This window comes from Urocampus carinirostris, chromosome 11, assembly GCF_059441175.1.
Source record: "Urocampus carinirostris isolate Australia breed hairy pipefish chromosome 11, RoL_Ucar_1.0, whole genome shotgun sequence".
Taxonomy (NCBI): domain Eukaryota; kingdom Metazoa; phylum Chordata; class Actinopteri; order Syngnathiformes; family Syngnathidae; genus Urocampus; species Urocampus carinirostris.
Genome location: NC_142359.1, coordinates 21,884,854 through 21,905,470, shown reverse-complemented (window position 1 = coordinate 21,905,470; position 20,617 = coordinate 21,884,854). Strand labels below are relative to the sequence as shown.

Genomic DNA, 20,617 nt, shown 5'->3' with positions numbered 1-20,617 from the left:
ACGTTTATATTAATGACAATACCGACTATTCTATTCTATTCTTTTCAATTGTATTGTATTGTATTGTATTGTATTGTATTGTATTGTATTGTATTGTATTGTATTGTATTCTATTCTATTCTATTCTATTCTATTCTATTCTATTCTATTCTATTCTATTCTATTCTATTCTATTCTATTCTATTCTATTCTATAGTGACAGGTTAGTGTTTTAGTCATCGAATCGATCTCGCGATATATTTTTGAGAAAGCGTTTATTTTGTGTGGTGATGTGGTTTTGTGTGACAGTCACGAGTTAGTAAAAGGGGTTTCCCGGCGCCAAATACCCACGCACCTAAAACGTAAAAACAACATTGATGCTTATAAGAATGAACCGTTTTTTTCTATCACATGACATAAAAGTACCAAAGTGGGACGTTCAAAGATGACTTCTGTCGCCGTCATAAAGCTTTACTCTATTGCTCTCGGCCACTAGAGGCTACTGTTGACTTTAATAAGAAATAACAGACGCCAGTAAAATAATTGGGAAAGGGTTATTTGAGAGGAGAAAGGGGACGAGAACACGCTGGTAAATATTGTAAAATCTTTGGTATGAGTGTCTCAAACGGTCAGACATTTATGCAAAACATATTTCCTTAAACCCTCTCGTGAAAAGGGTACCTTTTAAAGCATTGTACGATTTAATTAAGCAGTCCCAAGACAAAAAAATAGTTGTTATGGTGTTCTATAAGTGAATTGCACGGGTGAAACGCTCGTTATTGTGAAATTTTTGTTTGTTTTCGACTCCACTTAAAGGTCATTGAAGGCTCCAGAAGGGGGTGGGGGGTATCGATGCTGTGCGCATGCGTAGTAGGGAGATGCCATATTGGAACGAGGACACCGGCGGGAGCGGAGAGACGTGCTGAGTCTGCCGAGTAAAAGCAGCGGGGGGCTCCGACCGGAAGTACACAAAGAGGGGGAACTCAGCCAGGTAAAACAGGTGAAGACTTCTCTGAGTGTTACATCGTATTTAATCTCCTTTCCCCCTTGTTGTTGACTAAATTAGCACGGGAGGACTTGTTTCCTCTCCTGTGGAAGCTTCAAAGCTTTCCGTTTGCTCTTTTGTTTTCTAAAGAAGCCTCAACTTGCTTCAAGTGTCTCATATTATTAAAGCCTGTTATTTTATGCCGTTGGTTTTATTTTTTTACCCGGAAATGTCGCTTTTAAAGATGTATCAGCGTTTTGCTGCGGTTCATAAATAGCCCACATCGAGGCCAATCACTTTATTAATATTTGTTTTATTTTATTTTTTTAATGTGCGTAGTTGCTAACAAAACACGTTGGCGAAAACGTAAATCCCGAAACATCAAAGGCAGCGTCAGTGACCAATATGGCGCTACGCTGTCAAACTGACACTTTGAAAATATCTTTTGAGCGAGGAAAAAATACACCTGCGCTGCGCCAACTGCCGCCTTTGGTTTCTTTTGGTGCCCGCATACGAGATTTAGTGAATTAAATTCAACGTGTGCACAGTTCGAGTGCGTGCGGGTTTTTTTCCGCCGCAGTCTGCGGCGTGCAAAGTACACGAGTCGCCACTGAGACAGAACTGCTCCCTCACTCAGCCTCTTCCTCCTCCTCCTCCTCGTGGCATGACGACCAAACAACGCAAAGACATTTCCTCTTTCACTTTAATCTCTTTGAATTTCGTATATCAAAGCTTGGGCAGTTGTACCTTAGTGATTTTCCATTGTTTTTTTCTGGTCACTGGGTTAAACATTGTTGCCTCTTTAGTCATATATTTAAAAAAAAAAGTAGATTCGTTAGATTTGTTTTTAAACAAGGGGTGACGGCTGGTGGAACAATATCCCTCCAAATAATTATCAAGTAGCCGATCCTGAAAATACATAGTTTGCATGAGGTGTCCTTAAAAAGTTGAGAGTAGAATATTTTATGTACGTGTTAACAATGCTCAACTGAGTTCAAAGAACCCTTGTAATACCCCCTCCTCCCACTGCGCTTATTTGCTTTTATCTTACTTTTAGTAACTCAAGGAACACATGAAACACACGGAATACATTATGTAGCAGAGAATAACTTAATGCTCGCCCCTGCATTTTATACTTTCTATTTGTTGATGTTGCATGAAAATTGGGAAAAGAAGAGATGTGTTTTAAGTTTAGTCCAAATATCATCCAAAAACCCTTACAAAGATGAACAAAGTAGAGTTTTTTAAAAGGCTTCTAAGAAATGCATGTACTTGCACATGCACCATGAACGAGCTGACTAAGGCTGCAATCATGACTTTATGCCAGGAAATGGCGGCAGAGAGTTAAAAAGTTCCAAATTACATACAGCTTCTTTAAGAAAAATGTTTCCCAGTAGGAAACAAGACACTTTTTGATCTGAATACCCTACCTTGGATAAGTGATAGTAGAGGGAAACAAATTGATACGTTGATTGTAATTTTTTTTTTTTGTGATTACTGTTTTTCCTTTGTTTTTATGAAAATTTAATGACCACTTATAAATGTGCATTTGTTCATGGATGTTGTTGGGAGAAAGTGGATAAGGAAACGCAAACATTGTAAAATCTTTATGTTCCAAAAAGACACAATGCTAAGCGAAATTTTAAAAATAGAAACTTGTATTACCCCGCGACTATACTACTACTTTATGCTTTGAAACCAAAGAACACACCTTTTTACAGGCCTAAGTATTGGTTTAAAAATAAAGGTACTGTATATGTATGTATATATATAATAATAATAATAATAATAATTTCCTTGTATTGTCATTCTGTGTAACAATGTACACAGAACGAAATGTCGTTGCACCTGACCCGTTATATATATATATATATATATATATATATATATATATATATTCATAAATTGTTATTATTTTAACCCAAGGAACATTTGGAGAAAAATAGTTGTGTTACATAGCATTTTCTTTTCTAATTACACTATACCAAAAAAATGATAATATTCTCTAAAATAAATTGTATCCCTTTTCAAATGTTGGTCTGTAGATGTTATACTCAAACCAAATACGTTAGAATTGATTGTGGTTAGAATTTTTCTGGTAGGATTTTATGGCGGGAAAAATGAAACATTTTTAGGTCTTGATTACTTCCCATTTTTATTGGCTTGCCTTTGTTTTTTCCTCCTTTAGAAAATGTTCTCCTTTCTAAAGTGTCGGTAAGTATTCAAAAAGTGAGAGTATTATTCTGCAGTAGCCACAGGAGGAAAAAAACAGTGCATTTTGGGGAATCTTGTCTACATCTGCAGTTTAGTCTAAAAGAGGAGAACCTTAATAGGCGGTAATGCAATAAAAAGTGCGGTTGTGCAGCTGTAGTTAATCTGCTAAAGCCTCCGCTGCTTTCGGGGAACCACACGTGCACCTAGCTAATGGGAAATATCAATGATGTAAATGAGGAAACAAATTTGACTATGAGCCGCTACTTTTTTCCCAAACCTTCAACCCTGCGGCTTATTCAGTGATGCGGCCAATTTATGTAATTTTTCTAACAGCCGCCAGCGGCGCTCGAGTACAAAAGGTAAGATTTAGACCGGTGGAATATATGCGCCGAGGAAGACTGCAACTTCTTAGCTTGTGCACACATTAAATTAGCGTAGACATATCCTCATCCTGCATATTGCAAAAAGAAAGGCATATGACGCAGCTTTCAAGCTAAAAGCAAACGAGCAGTCCGATAAAGAAGGAAACAGAGCTACTGCACGTAAACTTCATTTTGCGAGCGTGTTGCTAGCGTGTTTTTGAATAAGGGCGCGTGGGACAACGTCTATATGACAAAGTCTCTTTCCCATACTGGGGTAGACGACTTTGATGACGTCAGTTATAAGGAGGAAGATTAGGACGGTTTACCGTGGTTTCTACAAGTATGGTACGATTTTTTTTAATAGACCCGTCTACTGTGTTGCTTGTTGCTAGTAGAGTTTTGCTACCCTTCACTGGCACGGTTTGGGATGAAAGTTATATTACAATTAAAGCTTTGAAAACTCGGTGTACCGTCTTTCTTTGTAAATATGTGGAACCGATGTATAATATATATTTGCACCTGTATATTTTTGTAATGTATTTATTTGAGACACTTATTCTGATATGTTTTGCGAATTAAAAAAAAGGGGCGGAGCAAACGCGGGCTGACGGAAAGTGGGGTTAAGGTGAGTGAGACCTGTTGTTGCGGCGGACAATAGTAGATAGATATTTTTCCCACCCTTGCCTTTGGAAATATAGACTTTTTTTCCTTGGATTAGTTTTAATGGGTACCCGGACTCTGCAAATCTGCATCAAACCTTAAGTTACCGGTATCATTTTGGGCTAATTTTGTGATTGTGTCGCATGTTTTAATGTGGGCGCATGCGGCTTATGTACAGGTGCGGCTTGTGTAAGTGCAAAATCGGTTTTCCTCTCAAAATGTGGTGGGTGCGGCTAATAATCAGGTGCGCTCTATAGTCCGGAATTTACGGTACATACTTTTCTTCTTGAAGGGTTTTCCTTATACCTCATACCATTGCTCTAAAACAAACCTAATAACTGTAATATACATACACAACATCAGACGTGACTTTTGATACTTTTATTCAACCAGTAGTTATGAAAACAAAACCTAGTCCACCTCCAAAATCATGATTACTGTGTAACTATTTTCACTTATTGCTCCTAAAACTTAAAACAACTTGTAAAATGGCAAAACTTTTTCCTCACTTAAAGGAGCTGTACGGAATTTGGAACTTTTTACTTGTTTTCCGCCATCTCCTGGCTTGTGTCTTCATTGCAGCCTATCAGCTCAATTATGACGTGCGTACAAGTACGTGCATTTTTTAGATGCACTCGAATAAACCTTTTGGAGTTCGGGTTGGCGTTTTAACTATTTGAAGCCGGCCTTTTTTTTTTTTGCTTTCCCCATTTTCATGCGAACTAGCAAATCGAAACAGAAAAATGTGGGGACGAGCATGATGTTGTACTCCAGCACCTCCTCTCAGCCCCCATTCTTCCTACCTCATGTGTTCAGCACCAAACAGCTTTGCTAAAAGTAACACGAAAGCAGATTCGCGCAGTGGAACATAAAGGCTGTTTGAACTCAGGTGGGTGTTGCTAACACACACACTTAATAGAGAAAATATTTAACTTTCAACTTTTTAACACACCCCTAAAAACTTACCCACGATCAGTCTTATTCTCATCGGTTATACTTCTTCTTGGTCATGCCCCAAAATACACCTCAAGCTTTTCTGTCAGTGAGTGAATTATTCCGGTGACTGATTGTAAGAGGAGTGATTAACTACCAAATATTTAGTAATTATGTTCACTTTGAACCTCTTTTTCCCTGCGCTGTAAACGGAGTATGAAGATGACTTTGCAGTATTTTAAGTGTGGCGTGTGTCTTTCCAGTTTTGTCGCTTTACTGCTTATCTGATGGCAGCATAGCCGTGCACGGTCCACCTAGTGGGCTGCCGGTACATCACACCCATTGCTGGGAATGTTAAGGTTTTTTTTTTCTTCCTTACCTAATTGTGGTTTAAAAAGTTTCCCTCTGCCAAGGAGGTTGTGCCTTACCGGCTTGGGTTTTTCCATTGTTCTGTTTGGAAGAAACCTCGTGGCATTAGTTATTACAGGAACCTCATTTATGTGTGAGCTCCTTGTAAAGATTTTATATTATGCTGGTTAATATATTTTCTTTTTCTGCAGGGCTGTCATAAGAAGCGTGAAACACAGTCACAGGGTCTCTGGTTGCAAATATGCAATCGTTTGCCCAGAATCATACAGATATAACCAAAATGTCTGTTTGTCCGACCAACAGGAAGGATGAGTTAAACTCAGGTGAGGAGTATTTGATAATATATATACAATATCGTTGCCTCTAGCACCAAACACAAGCAGTATCAAACAAAAACCTTGTATTTAAAAGTACCCCTACCTGAATGTATGAATTTAATTCCATTTTTACTTGGTTCAATTAAACGTGGCATGTGCATTATGAACACTAGAGAAGACTAAAAAAAATCTATGCCTGACAAGTCATGAAAAGTGAGCCTCTTTTAGTTTTAAGTGCATCAGTTTTAGAAAATGAGTTGTTCTGCCTACTGGATTTATTTTGAAAATCTAGATTCCTCTTAATTGACTTATGGAGTCGATGGAGCAAGGGTCAAGTAAGGTTGGGCCAATTTGGGTTTTCCACAAAAAAGCCCTGATACGAACATTCCACTGTTATCTTTAAAAAATGCTACAATAAATGGGATTTGAAAAAATAAAATAAAATCCAGGAGTAATGTGAAAATCAAATCAGTAATGAATGCATGTGCTGCACCTACATTAAAGGGACTTGCGCACCTTATAATACACTTTCATGCTAAGGCAGGGGCCTCATTTTATCATCTTACAATTTTGAGACCCCTGTACTGAAGCTGAAGGTGTTAACTGCTTACTCCTATTTTGTCTGTAATAACGAGACCAAAAAGAAAGTCTGGAGGATGCCAATGTTGAAAAACTACAGAACCTCACCCAGATTGTTTTTTAGCAGTCTGTATTGTAATAAATTTAAGTTTCCTTTACTGTTGCTATTTGAAAAAAAGACTCATTCAGATTCAGCAGATTCAAATTTGGTGAACACTTTTTAGGATGAGCAGATGCACAAAAAGGTCTGTGAATCACAAAAACAAACAGGAAGTCAACCATTATAATTTTAAAGAAATGGATAAAGAAAAAAAAAGGTTAAAAGGGTTAAAGGGAAAAAAATAATAAAAGGAAAAAGAGATAAAAGAATAAACTTTACATTTTTATATGAACACATTAACGATGAAAATCACAAGATATAGGAGTAACATAATTATAAATCTACAAAAAAAAGATAGAATACAAATCAATTTGAACCTTTTTATGCTCAACAAATTTAAAGTCAACAACACAAAAATGCCAATTGACCAATCATAAGAGAAAAAAGGGGTTTCGGAGGGAACCAGCTGATTGCTGGGGATCCAGCACCCTTTGTTATCTTCCAAAAGCCATCTCTCAATGACGTTTCGTTCACGAATGACACTAGCCGGGTGCTGCCAAAATTCAGCCTTCATTTCTTTCAGTTTTGGAGAGAACGTCGTTGGGCGTCGCACCAAAATATACACAGAGAGGAGAGGGGAGATATGGCAAATAGGGAACGCTCTTTATTTATAGTTTCAGACACGTTCATGATTTCCCGAAATGTTCAAGAAACGTTTCTCGTTCGTCTTCTCACACTGGCCTTTATACTGTGCTCAAAACAATTCGTGATATCTCGTGAAGCTCTCTCAAAGTGTCGCACGCTGGTATCTTTAGACCAATTTTCAACTGGTTGAAATGACAGCTGGCCTTGAAGTTTTCTCGTCACCTATTCAATCCATTAATGATGAATAATTGTCGATTAATGTTACACCTCTGCAGACACAGAAATATGTAAATTTCAATGCAGTCTTGATCAACTTAGATTTTCTCACAAAAGACAGGCTTAACGTGTCACACCAGCACAGCGCAGATGCTGGTTCCCCGTGGGTACTGCACTCTGCAGCGTCCAGCGCCGTCAGACTCGAAGAATCGGATGCTGGATTTTTTTAGGCCTTATCTTACCTCTGGGGGAAATTGGATGGAGGCTAGAGAAAGTTAAAACCAAGTTTTTCCACGTTTCCTTATGTTGCTGGTTTCCTTGTCAATTCAGAAACTGATCCCATGGAGGAACTGGATGAGGAGGCAGACTTTAACTGGCAGGAGTACATTGAGGAGACGGGCACCACCGCTGCCCCGCACACATCTTTCAAACATGTAAGTCATCTTGCTTAATAGCTACTTTATATAATCAGGGTTCATACGGGTGCTTAAAATCCTTGAAAATGCTTGAATTTTAATGTTGTCTTTTTATGGTCAGGAAAATCCTTTAATTGTGGGTGAATTGCTAGAAATATTAATTATTTAAATTAAGAAGAGCACAGGTTAATCTGACTACTAATCATTGGAATTCCGTCACATTTTCGAGAAGCGGCTCTTTTCACTCAGCTCACTGAGAAAAGCCGGCTCTTATCGCTCATAAACTGCTCTTGTTTTTGGAGGGGGCGGGTGATATATTATCAATAATAAAACATTATGAACCAAATTATTTAGTAATTATTAATTTCATATGTTTTGCAAGGATCTCCAAAACAATTTTATATTTTTACACAGTGAACAGATTTGAACAACACCAAATACCTGAAAATGTAAAACGATAAACATAAATTTGTGCTATAAAAAAATAATAAATAAATGAAAAGATAAAATGCAAAAAGTCAATTTACAATTTTATTTTAACCAATTTCAAAAACTGATCTTCTGAAAAACACGCAAAAAATATAAATTAAAATAAGTAAAAGAAAAAGCAAAATATCAGCAGTCTCCAAGATTGAAAGATTGAATGCGCTCTGCTTCGGAGCAATCAATATCATCAAAATGAGTCCAAATTTGGCTATTTTTCTGCCTTTTACACATACAGTACTTTCTTTTTTTTCTCTTCCGTATTGAACTACAATATTACTTAACACCTATAGAGCTTTTCCCGTGCTTGTAAACAAGTGTGACTACTAAAAGCTGCATGTGCATTGAATGGCAGAATTCATGTCAGTTTATAGCAACCCGTTTACACAAAAATATTGTAGATCATAGATCAGAATAGCGCAAAATAGCACAAAGTAAGTATATAATTTAGATTTACTTTTGTCATGAAAGCCCACCCATAAAAAAAACCCTCTTTTTAATTGCCGCTGGATTTTGAAAGTACTCTTGTTGAAGTACTGGAAAAATGAAAAAAAGGGACCTTGAAAGTACTTGAAAAATGCTTGAATTTCGCCAGGAAAAAGGTCTTCCACAACAGAACGCAACACAAAGGACTTCTTTTCCCCGTTAAGCGCTTGCTTTGATTCCTAAAAATGACTCAGGCTGAGATGTATGATGAATGAGCACATCAGCCAGGAAATAACAAAGCCGCGTAGGTTCCTCTTGGGCAGATCCTTCTGCAGATACGCGAGTGGGAGCGCAAAGATGCCATCCAGTAGAGTGCAGGGTTCACAATTCCCACTCGCAAGAGCTCCTTTTTCTCAGGACAGAGCGCATGTGTGCACACAAGCGGCGTGGTTACATAAGCCTAGTGGAGCGATGCAGCACTCTTCCATGGATGCGGCAGGAAGTCGAACAGGAGCTGCTCGTATTGTTTATTTCTGGCTTCCCATTTACTGAAAAACTGGAAAAGGGAATACTGTGCAATCCAAAACAGCGCGCAATATAGGACAAAAGCGTGGTTGAGATGGCAAAAATATCATCACAATTTTTCTCAAGGGAGATTGTGTATTATTCAGTGCCTCTTAGTGTGTTTATATATATTGAAAAATAATATATATAAAGACTTATAAATCTTTTTCCTCGCCTAATCCCATTTTACCAGGGTTCGGCCGTCATTGGGAGTCATTAGACCTAACCCCCCAATTCCAACCCCTATTGGTGAGCACCAGGTAAGGAGGCAATGGGTACCAATGTTGTAAGTCCTGAGTACGATTCAGCTGAGGCTCGAAGCAGCGACCTCCCAGTTTTGGGGCGGGACTGATAGGCGTGGTGTGAACTGCTAATACTAGTTGCTTTGTTGGTGACTCAAGCCACTACGCTAACATCTTCATTGGTGACTGATAAAGGAACACCATTTTCCGATTGGGCTAAAGGTAAATTAATTTCAGGTTTGCTTCAGGATTGGTCTTGAAGTTCATTGGTCGGGCTCAACTTATTCGGGATTTAATACTCGTGGGCCTGTGTCGGGTTGGGCTGGGTTTTTTAGGCCCGATATTACTTCCCTGTAACAATTTAGTTATCTTTCTGCTTTTTGAGTTAGCCTTCTTGATTCATCTCATGGTTGTGGTTGGCAGGTGGAGGTTAGCCTGCAAAGCAGTTTCCAAACTGGCATGAAGCTTGAGGTGGCCAATAAGGGCTCACCCGACACATACTGGGTGGCCACCATTGTGGCCACATGCGGCCAACTTCTGCTTCTGCGCTTCAGCGGTTATGGCGATGACCGCAGGGCCGACTTTTGGTGCGACATTATGACAGCTGAGCTGCACCCGGTGGGCTGGTGCACCCGAAACCAAAAGACCCTCATGCCCCCCCAAGGTGTGTTGCGCATACACAGATAAAACAAAAGACAGTGTTTCCCAATCTTTTATCTAAGAGAAAGAAAAAAAAACATAAATTTGATATTTTCCATGTTTGGGAAGCACTCTCAAAAATATTGTAATTTCCGCACTATAAACTGGATTACAAGGCGCACCCCGCAAAAATAGTCTTTTGTCATTTATTTTTTTATACATAAAATGCACCAGACTATAAGTTGTAAAAAATTCAGAGTACAGTAAGAGTTTCTGTGTGCGCGGGTACATGGTAATGCATGCATAATATGTACTGCTGAACAAACCCTCAAAACATTGTATGCAGTTGGAATCCAACACGTGTAGTGTCAGCAAGGGGGCCAACACATTACCACTTGCCCACCAGTGGTATAAATGACACCAGAAAGGGCATTGGAACTCACCCCATTATCACACTATTTTTACTCAACGGAGCCTCAGCACTGAATTGCATAGTGCATTCTAGATCCGTTTTAGTAGAGATGTGTATGTAAAATACCTCGTAAGTATTATAAAGACTTTTGGTTTTATCCATTTTGTAACATTCGATGGTGAAGAAGTTTGATAATGAGATAAGCTCTAATAACTTATTGTATGTCATTTGTACCACTGGTGGTCTAGTGTTAAAGCGTCCGCTTTTTCACCGCCACTACTCTTGTTGAATTCCTTTTGCATACAATACTAATGAATTTCATCGATCATTGCACAATCATTGCTCTAATACGGGAACATACTGTAAAACCTTGCATGGTAACGCGCACCGATAATTACTGTATGTATTGCCAATTTTATTCGCACTGTTCTGTGGTATATAAGGTGCATCAGGTTTAAGGCGCAATTACAAAGTTCTGTCCAAATTGTGGTTTTCAGATGCGCTTTATAGTCCGGAAAATATCATATGTTTCCGTCCTTTTCGTCACCTATATAAAACGCGAAGCTGCTTCTTCTACTTGCTTCATTGGTTTCCTCTTTTTCTCACTCAGATAAGCTGAGAAAAGGTAAGATGCTGCACGAGCTTCAACACCCCCCTTCCTTCTCCTTCGTAGGATATGACCTCTCTGCTTTCTTGCTGCTTGCACGCCAAGTGATGTGAAATGCACAAAACGAGCGCACCCCGGGTCTGTGCCGCTTTGAGATAACAAGCCACTGTGAGAAGCAGATAAACGGTCCTGCTAGTCAGTAATGACACTGCACAAAGGTCATTCGACCGTTTTATAATGATACAAAGCCACCATCTACTGGACACATTTAGTCGTTATGGTAATTTCTGAATTAAACAGCAAAGCTGGGTCAAACCCAGTTGAAAAGCACATTTATTGTAATTTTGTTACCCAACTATTTGAAGTAAGTAATGTTTATACTTTCGTCGGTGCTATGTGGGCTCTTTATTAAATTATGACCCCCCTTGAAAAAACAAAAGTTGGCAAGAGCGTCGATCTCTGCATGCCCGTGCTGTGTTTTGATTGCGACCTGCCGCATCCAGGTCAGTAAAGCATACGTTTTCACAATGGAGTGTATTCTCACTCGAACAAAAAGAAAAAAATCCTTTACTAAGTGCCTATAACATTCCGTCTTAATACTGCTTATTTGGGGTCCAACAAATAAAGCAAGATTTATTTCAAACTAGTAAACATTTGTTATTTTTAAACAAAAGTGTATAATTTTTGCAGGGGTCTCCTATACAGATCGACACAATATTTTGGGTTTCAAATTGAATTAGCTATTGTTGCAAATTAATAAATAACTTTTTTAAATAAATATGACGTTTTACTTTTTTAGCCATGTCAAATCAATCAAATTCTGTTAAAAAACATTTGTTGAAAAATAAATAAGGGACTTGGGTCAAATCATTCCACGATGAACCTAAATTGGGTTATTTTTGACCTAACCAATAATCAGTGTTGATAAAGTTGTTTTGGAATTTTAACTCATATTTTATTTGCTACTTTGAAAACAATGATCCAAAATAAAGCTTATTAGCACATTATTATCCATTCATATTTTGTCTGCTTGTTTAAAGCGGGTATATTTGTAGACGCCACCCAGGTTGAATGTGGGCCTGCGTGACTTGGGCTTTGCATGCATGCAATAGAAGAGGCGGGGTTCAAATCCCCTCCCTCAAATTGTAATTATGCACTTGACGTTATGAGAAAATCGAACATGTGTGTTTAAGTGAGCTGCCTCTGGGATTGAAACAAGGAGAAAATGTATTTGAACACTTCAGTAGGATATTGAAGAGAAGGGGTAGGGAGAACGGGACTCTGCAGGACATGTAAAAATAGTTGATCTATTTTTGCTCAAAGGAGTGCTTGTGTGCATTTGTGCAACGTCCTGCACAGTAGTAACAAGAATAACCACCTTGGAGGCCAAATTATTTGTATGTACTTTGAATTCACGTCAGGTAATTCTACTAAAATATGAATAAATACAACTTTGGTTTCAACGCAACGTAGTCTTCAAGCAATCATTGATGGAGCACTAATGTAGAAACCATGTATGCTTGCTGAAAGTAGTGCTTTAGCACATTTCAAATTTCGATTGATTTATTTATTAATTATAAATTGCAGCTATCAGGGAGAAGCATAAAGAATGGACGGAGTTCCTGGTCAGCGACTTGACCGGCTCCAGGACGGCACCTTCTAACCTGTTAGAGGGGGTGAGTGTGTTTGTAAATCTGGATGCACGCTTGCTGGTTTGTTGACTTTTCCTTATGATGGGAAATGTTAAGAGGAGACCAAGTTTCCACTGAAACTAGTATGTTGGAGTTTCTGTGTTGGAAAACACTCTTGCCCTCTGAAAAGGCGCTAAAGGTCCCTTGAAACAAGGACAAACTGGCTTTGAGACAGTTTATTTTCCAGGGTCATCCCCACCCTATACCAAGTGCGCAAAACTGTGAAAAAAAGATATATATTGCCATTTGCATTTTAGAATGTGTATTCATATCTTACTTATTGACTTATTTTGGAGTTTTGTAGCTGCTTATTGTTATTGCATAACTTTTCATTGCACTAATGTTACGCTGCACTTTTTGTCATTGCAACATTATTAAGACTTGGTCCAGTCTCCAAGCCCTATCTTGTTTATGCTGACATTCTTCTATCTTATTTTTCTCTTTTAAGTTTTTATTTTGTGTTTACCCTGGGACGCCATGCCTAATATTGTTTACTAAGTTGTTATCAATGACAAATGATTAATTAATGAACACATAAAATGTCACGTTCATGTTGATAGAATGGCATTTTAAAGAGACACAGTGAAACCTAGTGATATCTAGTGGGGAAAAAAACTTTCTATTTTTGAGTAGCATTAAGTATGAGAAACTCTCGTGGACTAACTTATTTTTATGTTTTTGCTCATAGCCACTACGAGGAAAGAACACAGTGGACCTGATAGTCCAGGGATCCATTTTGGAACTCCGCGACGCCTCAGACCCTTTTAAGTACTGGCCGGTGCGTGTTGTGCACAACGTGGGTGGCCGCCTGCGTCTCAGGCTTGCTGGGCTCTCAGATGAGCACCAGGCTCTGGACACTTGGCTTTTCTACCTGGACGTTAGGCTGCGACCCCTTGGCTGGGCCCAGGAGAATAAACTTGCCTTGGAGTTGCCTACAGGTGACCATCTGCTGCACATAAACCCTACAGCGTATCAACATCTTGGTGATATTTCCTGAAAGGCCCTCAAAACTTACTAGCTGTTAACTTGAAGCTGTTTGTCCTCATAGAATTACAGACTCTAAAGTGCACCTCCGACTGGGATAAAGCCTTGGAGGACGCCAAACGAGATGGAGAGAAGAGTGCTGTGCCGCTTGAAGTCTTCAAGGTGAGAGCTTTTGTCGCCAGCTAACACTTATATTACTGAAACAGCATTTTGTGTGTGTGTTTTTTTACTTTCCATTAAAAAATGTGTCTTTGTCCTCTTAACAATGGTTTGCATTACCTGTACAACATTGATGTGAATTTGTCATATTTTGACTCCTTCAGGACCATGGCGACCTCCCAATGCACACCTTTAAAGTGGGCATGAAGCTAGAAATGGTTCTTTGGGAGCGCCTGCAGATCTGCCCCGTTTCAGTCACCAAGGTAGGTTTCAAATCATCGTGGCAGTCAGAGAGCTTCGAAACGTGAGCACTCATATGGGACATAACCCACCACCAATAGCACCATTAGTAGAAATGTCAGTACCATACAAAATAACTCATTCCAATGAAATATTCATTAAATATCTTTAAGTTACATTTATTTGTGAACTTACTAAAGGGAGGACAGGTTTTCAGTCATTTTGTTGGAAGATCCGCCATGCGTTGTTTTTCCCGTTTTCCACGTAGTTTGCAACAGTTGATGCATTTGTGTATTACTGAGTTTATGAAGCCTTTGCAACCTACTTTTCTCAGTCCTGCTGGCCTTATTGCTCCATCTGTCAGGTGACGACGGCCTTGGTGGTGGACCTGCTCGTGGTAGTGACAAGTTAGCAGGAGTGAGATGTGATTGTCCTTAGGGAGGACAATTGAGTTTAAATTGGGTCATTCTGAACATCTGGGCTTAACCTGAATGTCTAACAATCTCTAGCCTGAAATTTTTTTCTTGGCTCTTGAAATCACAAGCAGGCTGGTCTTTTCCGACCGTAGGCTCCGAGCAGGATCATTGATCGCATTAAACTTAGTAAGATTAGAGGTGGCCAGTCCATGCAAACCTTTGTATGTTAACATCAGCACTTTAAAATCACAATTTAAACTGACTAGGAGCCAGTGCCTGTCAGCTAAAATTGGGGTAATACAGGTTCATGAAAAAGTATTTCCCCCCTTCCTGATTTAGGTATTGTTTGCATATTTATGAGTCACAAAGGTTTCAGATCATCAAAACAACTTTAATACCACACAGAGACAACCCAAGAAAATACAAAATGCAGTTTTGAAAAAAAATAAAACCTATCAGGCGCAATGTGAACTAAGTAATTGTTCCCTAATCCTAGAAGCGAGTTGAGCCACTTTTAGCAGCTATAAGAAAAATCCAACTTTTACGATAATTGAGTGCCTCGCGACCCTAGTGAGGATAAACGACACAAAATGGATGGATGGATCGTAATGAGTCTTTCACAATGCTCTGGAGGATTTTTAGCCCACTCTTCTTTGCAAAATATTTTCAAATCCGCCATATTGGAAGATTTTCTTGCTTGAACTGCCTGTTTAATATCACACCACAGCATCTCAATTGGATTTAAATCCGGACATTGACTTGGCCCCTCAGGAACATTCATTTAGTTTTTTTTTTTGAGCCATTCAGTGGTGGTCTTGCTGGTGTGTTTCGGATGATTGTCCTGGTGCATGATCCAAGAGCATCTGGATTCTACGAACTGATGGCGAGATGTTTGCCTTCATGATCTTCTGGTAAACACCAGAATTCCTTATTCCATTAACAACAGCAAGTTGTCTTGGTACCCAAGGTAGCAAAGCAGCCCCAAACCATCACGCTGCCACCACCATATTCTTTACCATTGGCATCATGTTCTTTTTGTCAAATGCCGTGCCATTTTAACGCCACATTTAACTGGCTGTGCACCTTCCAAACAGTTAAATTTTTGGCTCATCAGTCCACAGAATGTTTCTCCATAAGTTTTGCCGATAATCAGGATACTTTTTGTGACAGATCACTGTGTACTTTTGTTACAGCAGTGGTTTTCACTAGTGAACTCTTTTCATGGATGCTGTTTTTCTTATACTGCAGTCATGAACACTGACCTAAACTTAGGCAAGCAAGGCCTGCAGTTCCTTGGATTAGATAAGATTTTTTTGTGCCTTAATAAAAGGAATCAACATTTAAAATCTGCATTTTGTATTTTTTTTGGTTGTCATGACAAACAACAATGAAGGGAGTATATTAAAATGCATACAAATGCAATAATCAGCCCTTTTTGTTATATGGTACAAATGTATTTTGTACATGTATTTTGAACAAATATAGCATTACTTTAGATGATGTTCTATTGGCTAGTATTACTGAAAACACTTTGTGGACTAAGAGGATCCACTGTCCATTAACAGGTCTTCAATGACAACTACTTCCAAATCACAGTTGACGACTTGACAACGGATTGTGACCCGCGTTCAGTGTTGTGTCACGCAAACTCTCCTGGCATCATGCCTATTCAGTGGTGCTTAAAGAACGGTGCTACCCTGGAGAAGCCGTGCGGATACCAGGGTCAGGACTTTGACTGGGCCGAATACCTCAAAAGGAGCAGCACTGAAGCTGCCCCTGACACCTGCTTCTCTAACGTAAGGCATCCTCGTGATGACTCCTGTGTCTAAATCCGTCAAATACATTTTTAAGTGAACTCCATGAATCTGTTCACATTAAATTTAAGCTTCTAAGTAACATGGTGGGTACTCTCTGTGTTCGCAGACGTGGCAAACTCGGGCATTTGTCAAGGACACGTGGCTGGAGACGGTGCACCCCGAGCGACGGCATGAGATGTGTATGGCCCAGATTACTCAAGTGCGAGGACGCCTTTTGTGGCTGCGACTAGAAGGTAACAAAAAAATTTAAAAAAAGAGTAAAAATATATATATTGTAATTTCCTTATAATTCTGAGAACGTCATGGTCTCCCCCCAGGTGTGGCCAAGAAGTTTTGTGAAGCCATCGTGGATGTAGAGTCTATGGACATATTTCCTGTGGGTTGGTGCGAGGCCAATGCGTACCCTGTACTCCCGCCAGTCAAACCTTCATGTACGCTCACGTTTTTAAATTCAGGATTATTTATAAAAGATGACGAATGATAAACATTGTTAAAGAAATAGTTCATCTGGGTTCATCTGCCAAAATCTTCAAAAGGAGCCAAATCAAGTGTTTTTGTAGCAAATCATTATATAGATATAGTTGTACATCTCCGTAGATTTTTAAAAAAGCAATTTCCTTGTAAATTGTTCTGTCCAGCAAAATATTATTTTTTATTTATTTTTCGACACAAAGAGTTTCAAACTCACAGCCCGCGGGCTTATTGGGACCTGCGTGACGATAGTTTGAGGCTCCTGCCTTAACTTGAAATGTTTAATATTAGTGAATCCTGCGGTGTGTTTTAAGCACGCTTATTGAAAGTCAGTATACTTGCCTAGCCATTCCAATTGAAAGCAAGAGGGCAGAGTATGAGAACAAGCAACAGAGAGGGAGATAGAAAGAAAGGGCGAGATATGATTGACACACACACAGAGAAAACCAGAGAGATACAGAGAGAGACACAGAAAGAGAGAGCTACTGGCAGAGAGAAAGAGATAGGGAGAGAGGGAGAAGAGACAAAGAGAGAGAGGGAGAGACACAAAGGGAGGCGGGCACAGATTGAGAAAGAGAAAGAGAGACACACTCAGCTAAAGACACAGAGAGACAGGAAGAGACACAGAGGGACAGAACGAGAAGAGACACGGAGAAACATATATGAGAGACAGGGAGAGAGACAGAGAGACACAGACAGAGAGCGAAAGAGAGAGAGAACGAGGATATATATATATATATATATATATATATATATATATATATATATATACTTATATGAGAGAGAGAGAGAAAATGCACTTTTGATTTAAACAAATTTTCTAATCACATATGGTATTTGGTTTCTCAAGCCCCATTATTGATATTAACCTATTACTTATTTGTTTTTTTATTAATTATTAATACGGTTAATTTTTTATTTTTAGATTTTATTCTGTGTCAAAAAAAGGCTTTTAAAGAATAGCTGGATTTTTCATCTCGTTGAAAACCCAATGTTCGACCCTAACTCTGGCAGCTTCCAAGTAAATTGAGATGCCTGATCTACGCATAACCAGAATAAGCACATTTATTGCACCTTAAACTTAAAATTAAAAAAAAAATTATTACCATAACAACTGTGCCCACAAGTCACGGCTAAAGCGAAAAAAAAAACCAACAAATTAATTTATGTGCCATCACAGGTGGAAAGCAACGGAAGATTGCCGTGGTCCAGCCAGAGAAGCAGTAAGAAAATGTCTCAATGCCGTATTTTATTGCATTTTCAACGCATTTTATGTGTGGAGAAATATAAACTGTATTCTGTTTCTCCTCCTACACAGACTGGCACCCTCTCATCCTGTGGAACCACCTCCTGCCAATCTCTGGCAAACTAGCTCCAACGATGCAGGTAACTAGCATATGGGTTTTTTTAATAATGCGGGATCAAGATGCAAGTAACCATTTTTTTGTGTTTTGGGAGAAAAGAACACTTTCTGTAGTACTTAATTGTGTGTATGTGATGCCATCCATTTTAAATGAACTTAAGAATAGTGAAATAATCCAGACATAATTATTAAATTGTTTTTATTTTAGTAAAAGTACTGTACACAAAATAAATATTATATTTTTACACAAAATGTATTTTTTTTTGTCACTGAGCCACAAATGGCACAGAATAACAGGAATGACAAATTAGGAGTTGTTCCGATAACTCTAGCATAAAGAACATGCTTAGTTTGACTTCAGATCACTAAATCCAATGAAATTTTCACGTGATCCAATGTTAAAATTATCAACACAAGCCTAGAGCGCCCTCTTGCAGTGTAGTGTGAAGATTACATGTGAAATAATATAATAATGTGTTAATAATTTCACACATAAATCGCACCAGAGTATAAGCCGAACCACTGGCCAAAATGAAAAAAAAAATGTGATCTCTAATTTGAAAAAAAAAAAAAAAAGGAATTTTAAAATATATTATTATTGTTGCTCAGTAGCCTAGATGGTAAGGCGCCCGCTTTGAGACTGGGAGGTCGGGGTTCGCGCCCCGGCCGAGTCATTCCTAAGACTTAAAAAGTGGTCGGCGGCGCCCTCTGTTGGCTGCGGCTGCATCGGCCCGCTAAAACGGGTCAGGTGCAATCGACATTTCGTTCTGTGTACATTGGTACACAGAATGACAATACAAGGAAATTATTATTATTATTATTATTTTCTTATTATGGGTAAATGGTTAAACAATATTTTACATAGGGTATGTCATTTGCCGTCGATAGTTTAATGTTTACATTATCATTCTTAAAGGGGTGTATTAGGAGGCTTTACGTAATACACTGTCCCTTAAAAAAAAATTAAATCTATTAATTCAATTTGGGAAATTACAAAAAAAATTATTACATTTGATGCACACTTTGCGACAATTATTAAAGTATTAAAGTTTGTGGCAAACTAATTTTGGGTGCTCTTTCTCCCTCTTCTGGCAGCAAATGGCCGCTACTGCTGCTCCAAGGTGTTTGTCAACCACCGCTGCTTTTCAGGACCGTTCCTCAACAAAGGACGCATCGCCGAGCTGCCACAGACTGTTGGCCCTGGCAAATGCACACTGGTTCTCAAAGAGGTGAGATTGACAATTTTGTGACTATTGTTTCGCTTTAATTTCTCGAAAGTGATGTGTGCTTAAGCCCGGCGCACACCTGGAATTTGGCGTCGGCGCCTTTGGCTGCAGAAACCCGAGGGTGCCATGCACCCGCACACCTGAGGCCGTTTTCATTTCTGCTACAAGTTGTTTACGTCACGCGATTTGACCATTCAAAATAGCCATTACAACAAAGTCACATAGGAATTCCAAAGACATGTTTACTACTGCGCCCCCAAAAAAAAACAAAACAGAATGACGACTTCATCATGTAAAACGTGAGCCCTATATTTCTAGACAAAGCACACCGTTGTTGTTGGTGGTGGTTTCCGCAGTAATGGACCAAATTGCATTGGCTTGTCATCATTCCCCAAATATTCAAGGAAATTCCAGCGACCTGACAATGACTCTGATAATACGAAAAGAGAACTAGCTTTTTTGATGGATAACTTTCACTAAATAGAGGACTTAATTTGTGGTTTAATAGTTTTATTGTGAGAACATAGTGAATATTGAATAAAGTACCGCCCAAACCTCCAATTTTGCTTCTGTTATGTATTGTATGTATACTGTTGTCAAAAACAAATTTCTCTAAATTGGCGTCATAAATGTTTTGAGATGTCATCACGGTATTTTGTATGTAGAGCACGGATGTCAAAATCAGTTTAGCTCAGGTCCTGGATCAAGACTTATTATTCTCAGGTTGGCCAGATGAGTAAAAGAATGATAAAAATATTTATCTTTTCATTATCATGCTTTATCATTCAGCCTATGTTAGTAGCCTACCCTACAGATTGTAATCATTGACACCAAGGGATATTTTCTAAACATAGCACATTTATTCACAAACAATGGGAACATATATTTTCCTGTTTGGCCTTGAATGCGTAAACTTAATTTCTTTTACCACTTGAGTTAATGCAGTTTTAAACCTAAACCAAATCATGACACTTTAAAAAATTAAATGGGAGGTGTGAAAAAAATGTAATTTTGCCTTGATAGTTGTGCTGGTTGGAAATGAAAAAAAAAAGAGATACCCAAAAAGCAGTGCATAAGATTAGACTAAGATCAAATCACAGTA

General features: G+C 38.7%; 1 protein-coding gene across 1 annotated transcript in view; it reads left to right on the top strand.

Moving 5' to 3' along the window:
* Nucleotides 1-476: 476 nt before the first annotated feature.
* Nucleotides 477-20,617, top strand: part of sfmbt2 (Scm like with four mbt domains 2) — a 29,640-nt gene continuing 9,499 nt past the window's right edge. Inside the window, 16 exon segments of the mRNA XM_088347742.1 lie at nucleotides 477-568; nucleotides 796-979; nucleotides 5,694-5,825; nucleotides 7,690-7,793; nucleotides 9,914-10,154; nucleotides 11,152-11,166; nucleotides 12,736-12,824; nucleotides 13,528-13,777; nucleotides 13,888-13,985; nucleotides 14,147-14,245; nucleotides 16,204-16,434; nucleotides 16,562-16,688; nucleotides 16,773-16,886; nucleotides 18,107-18,149; nucleotides 18,245-18,312; nucleotides 19,385-19,518. Coding sequence (XP_088203868.1) covers nucleotides 5,744-5,825; nucleotides 7,690-7,793; nucleotides 9,914-10,154; nucleotides 11,152-11,166; nucleotides 12,736-12,824; nucleotides 13,528-13,777; nucleotides 13,888-13,985; nucleotides 14,147-14,245; nucleotides 16,204-16,434; nucleotides 16,562-16,688; nucleotides 16,773-16,886; nucleotides 18,107-18,149; nucleotides 18,245-18,312; nucleotides 19,385-19,518 — 1,695 coding nt within the window. The 5' untranslated portion in view covers nucleotides 477-568; nucleotides 796-979; nucleotides 5,694-5,743.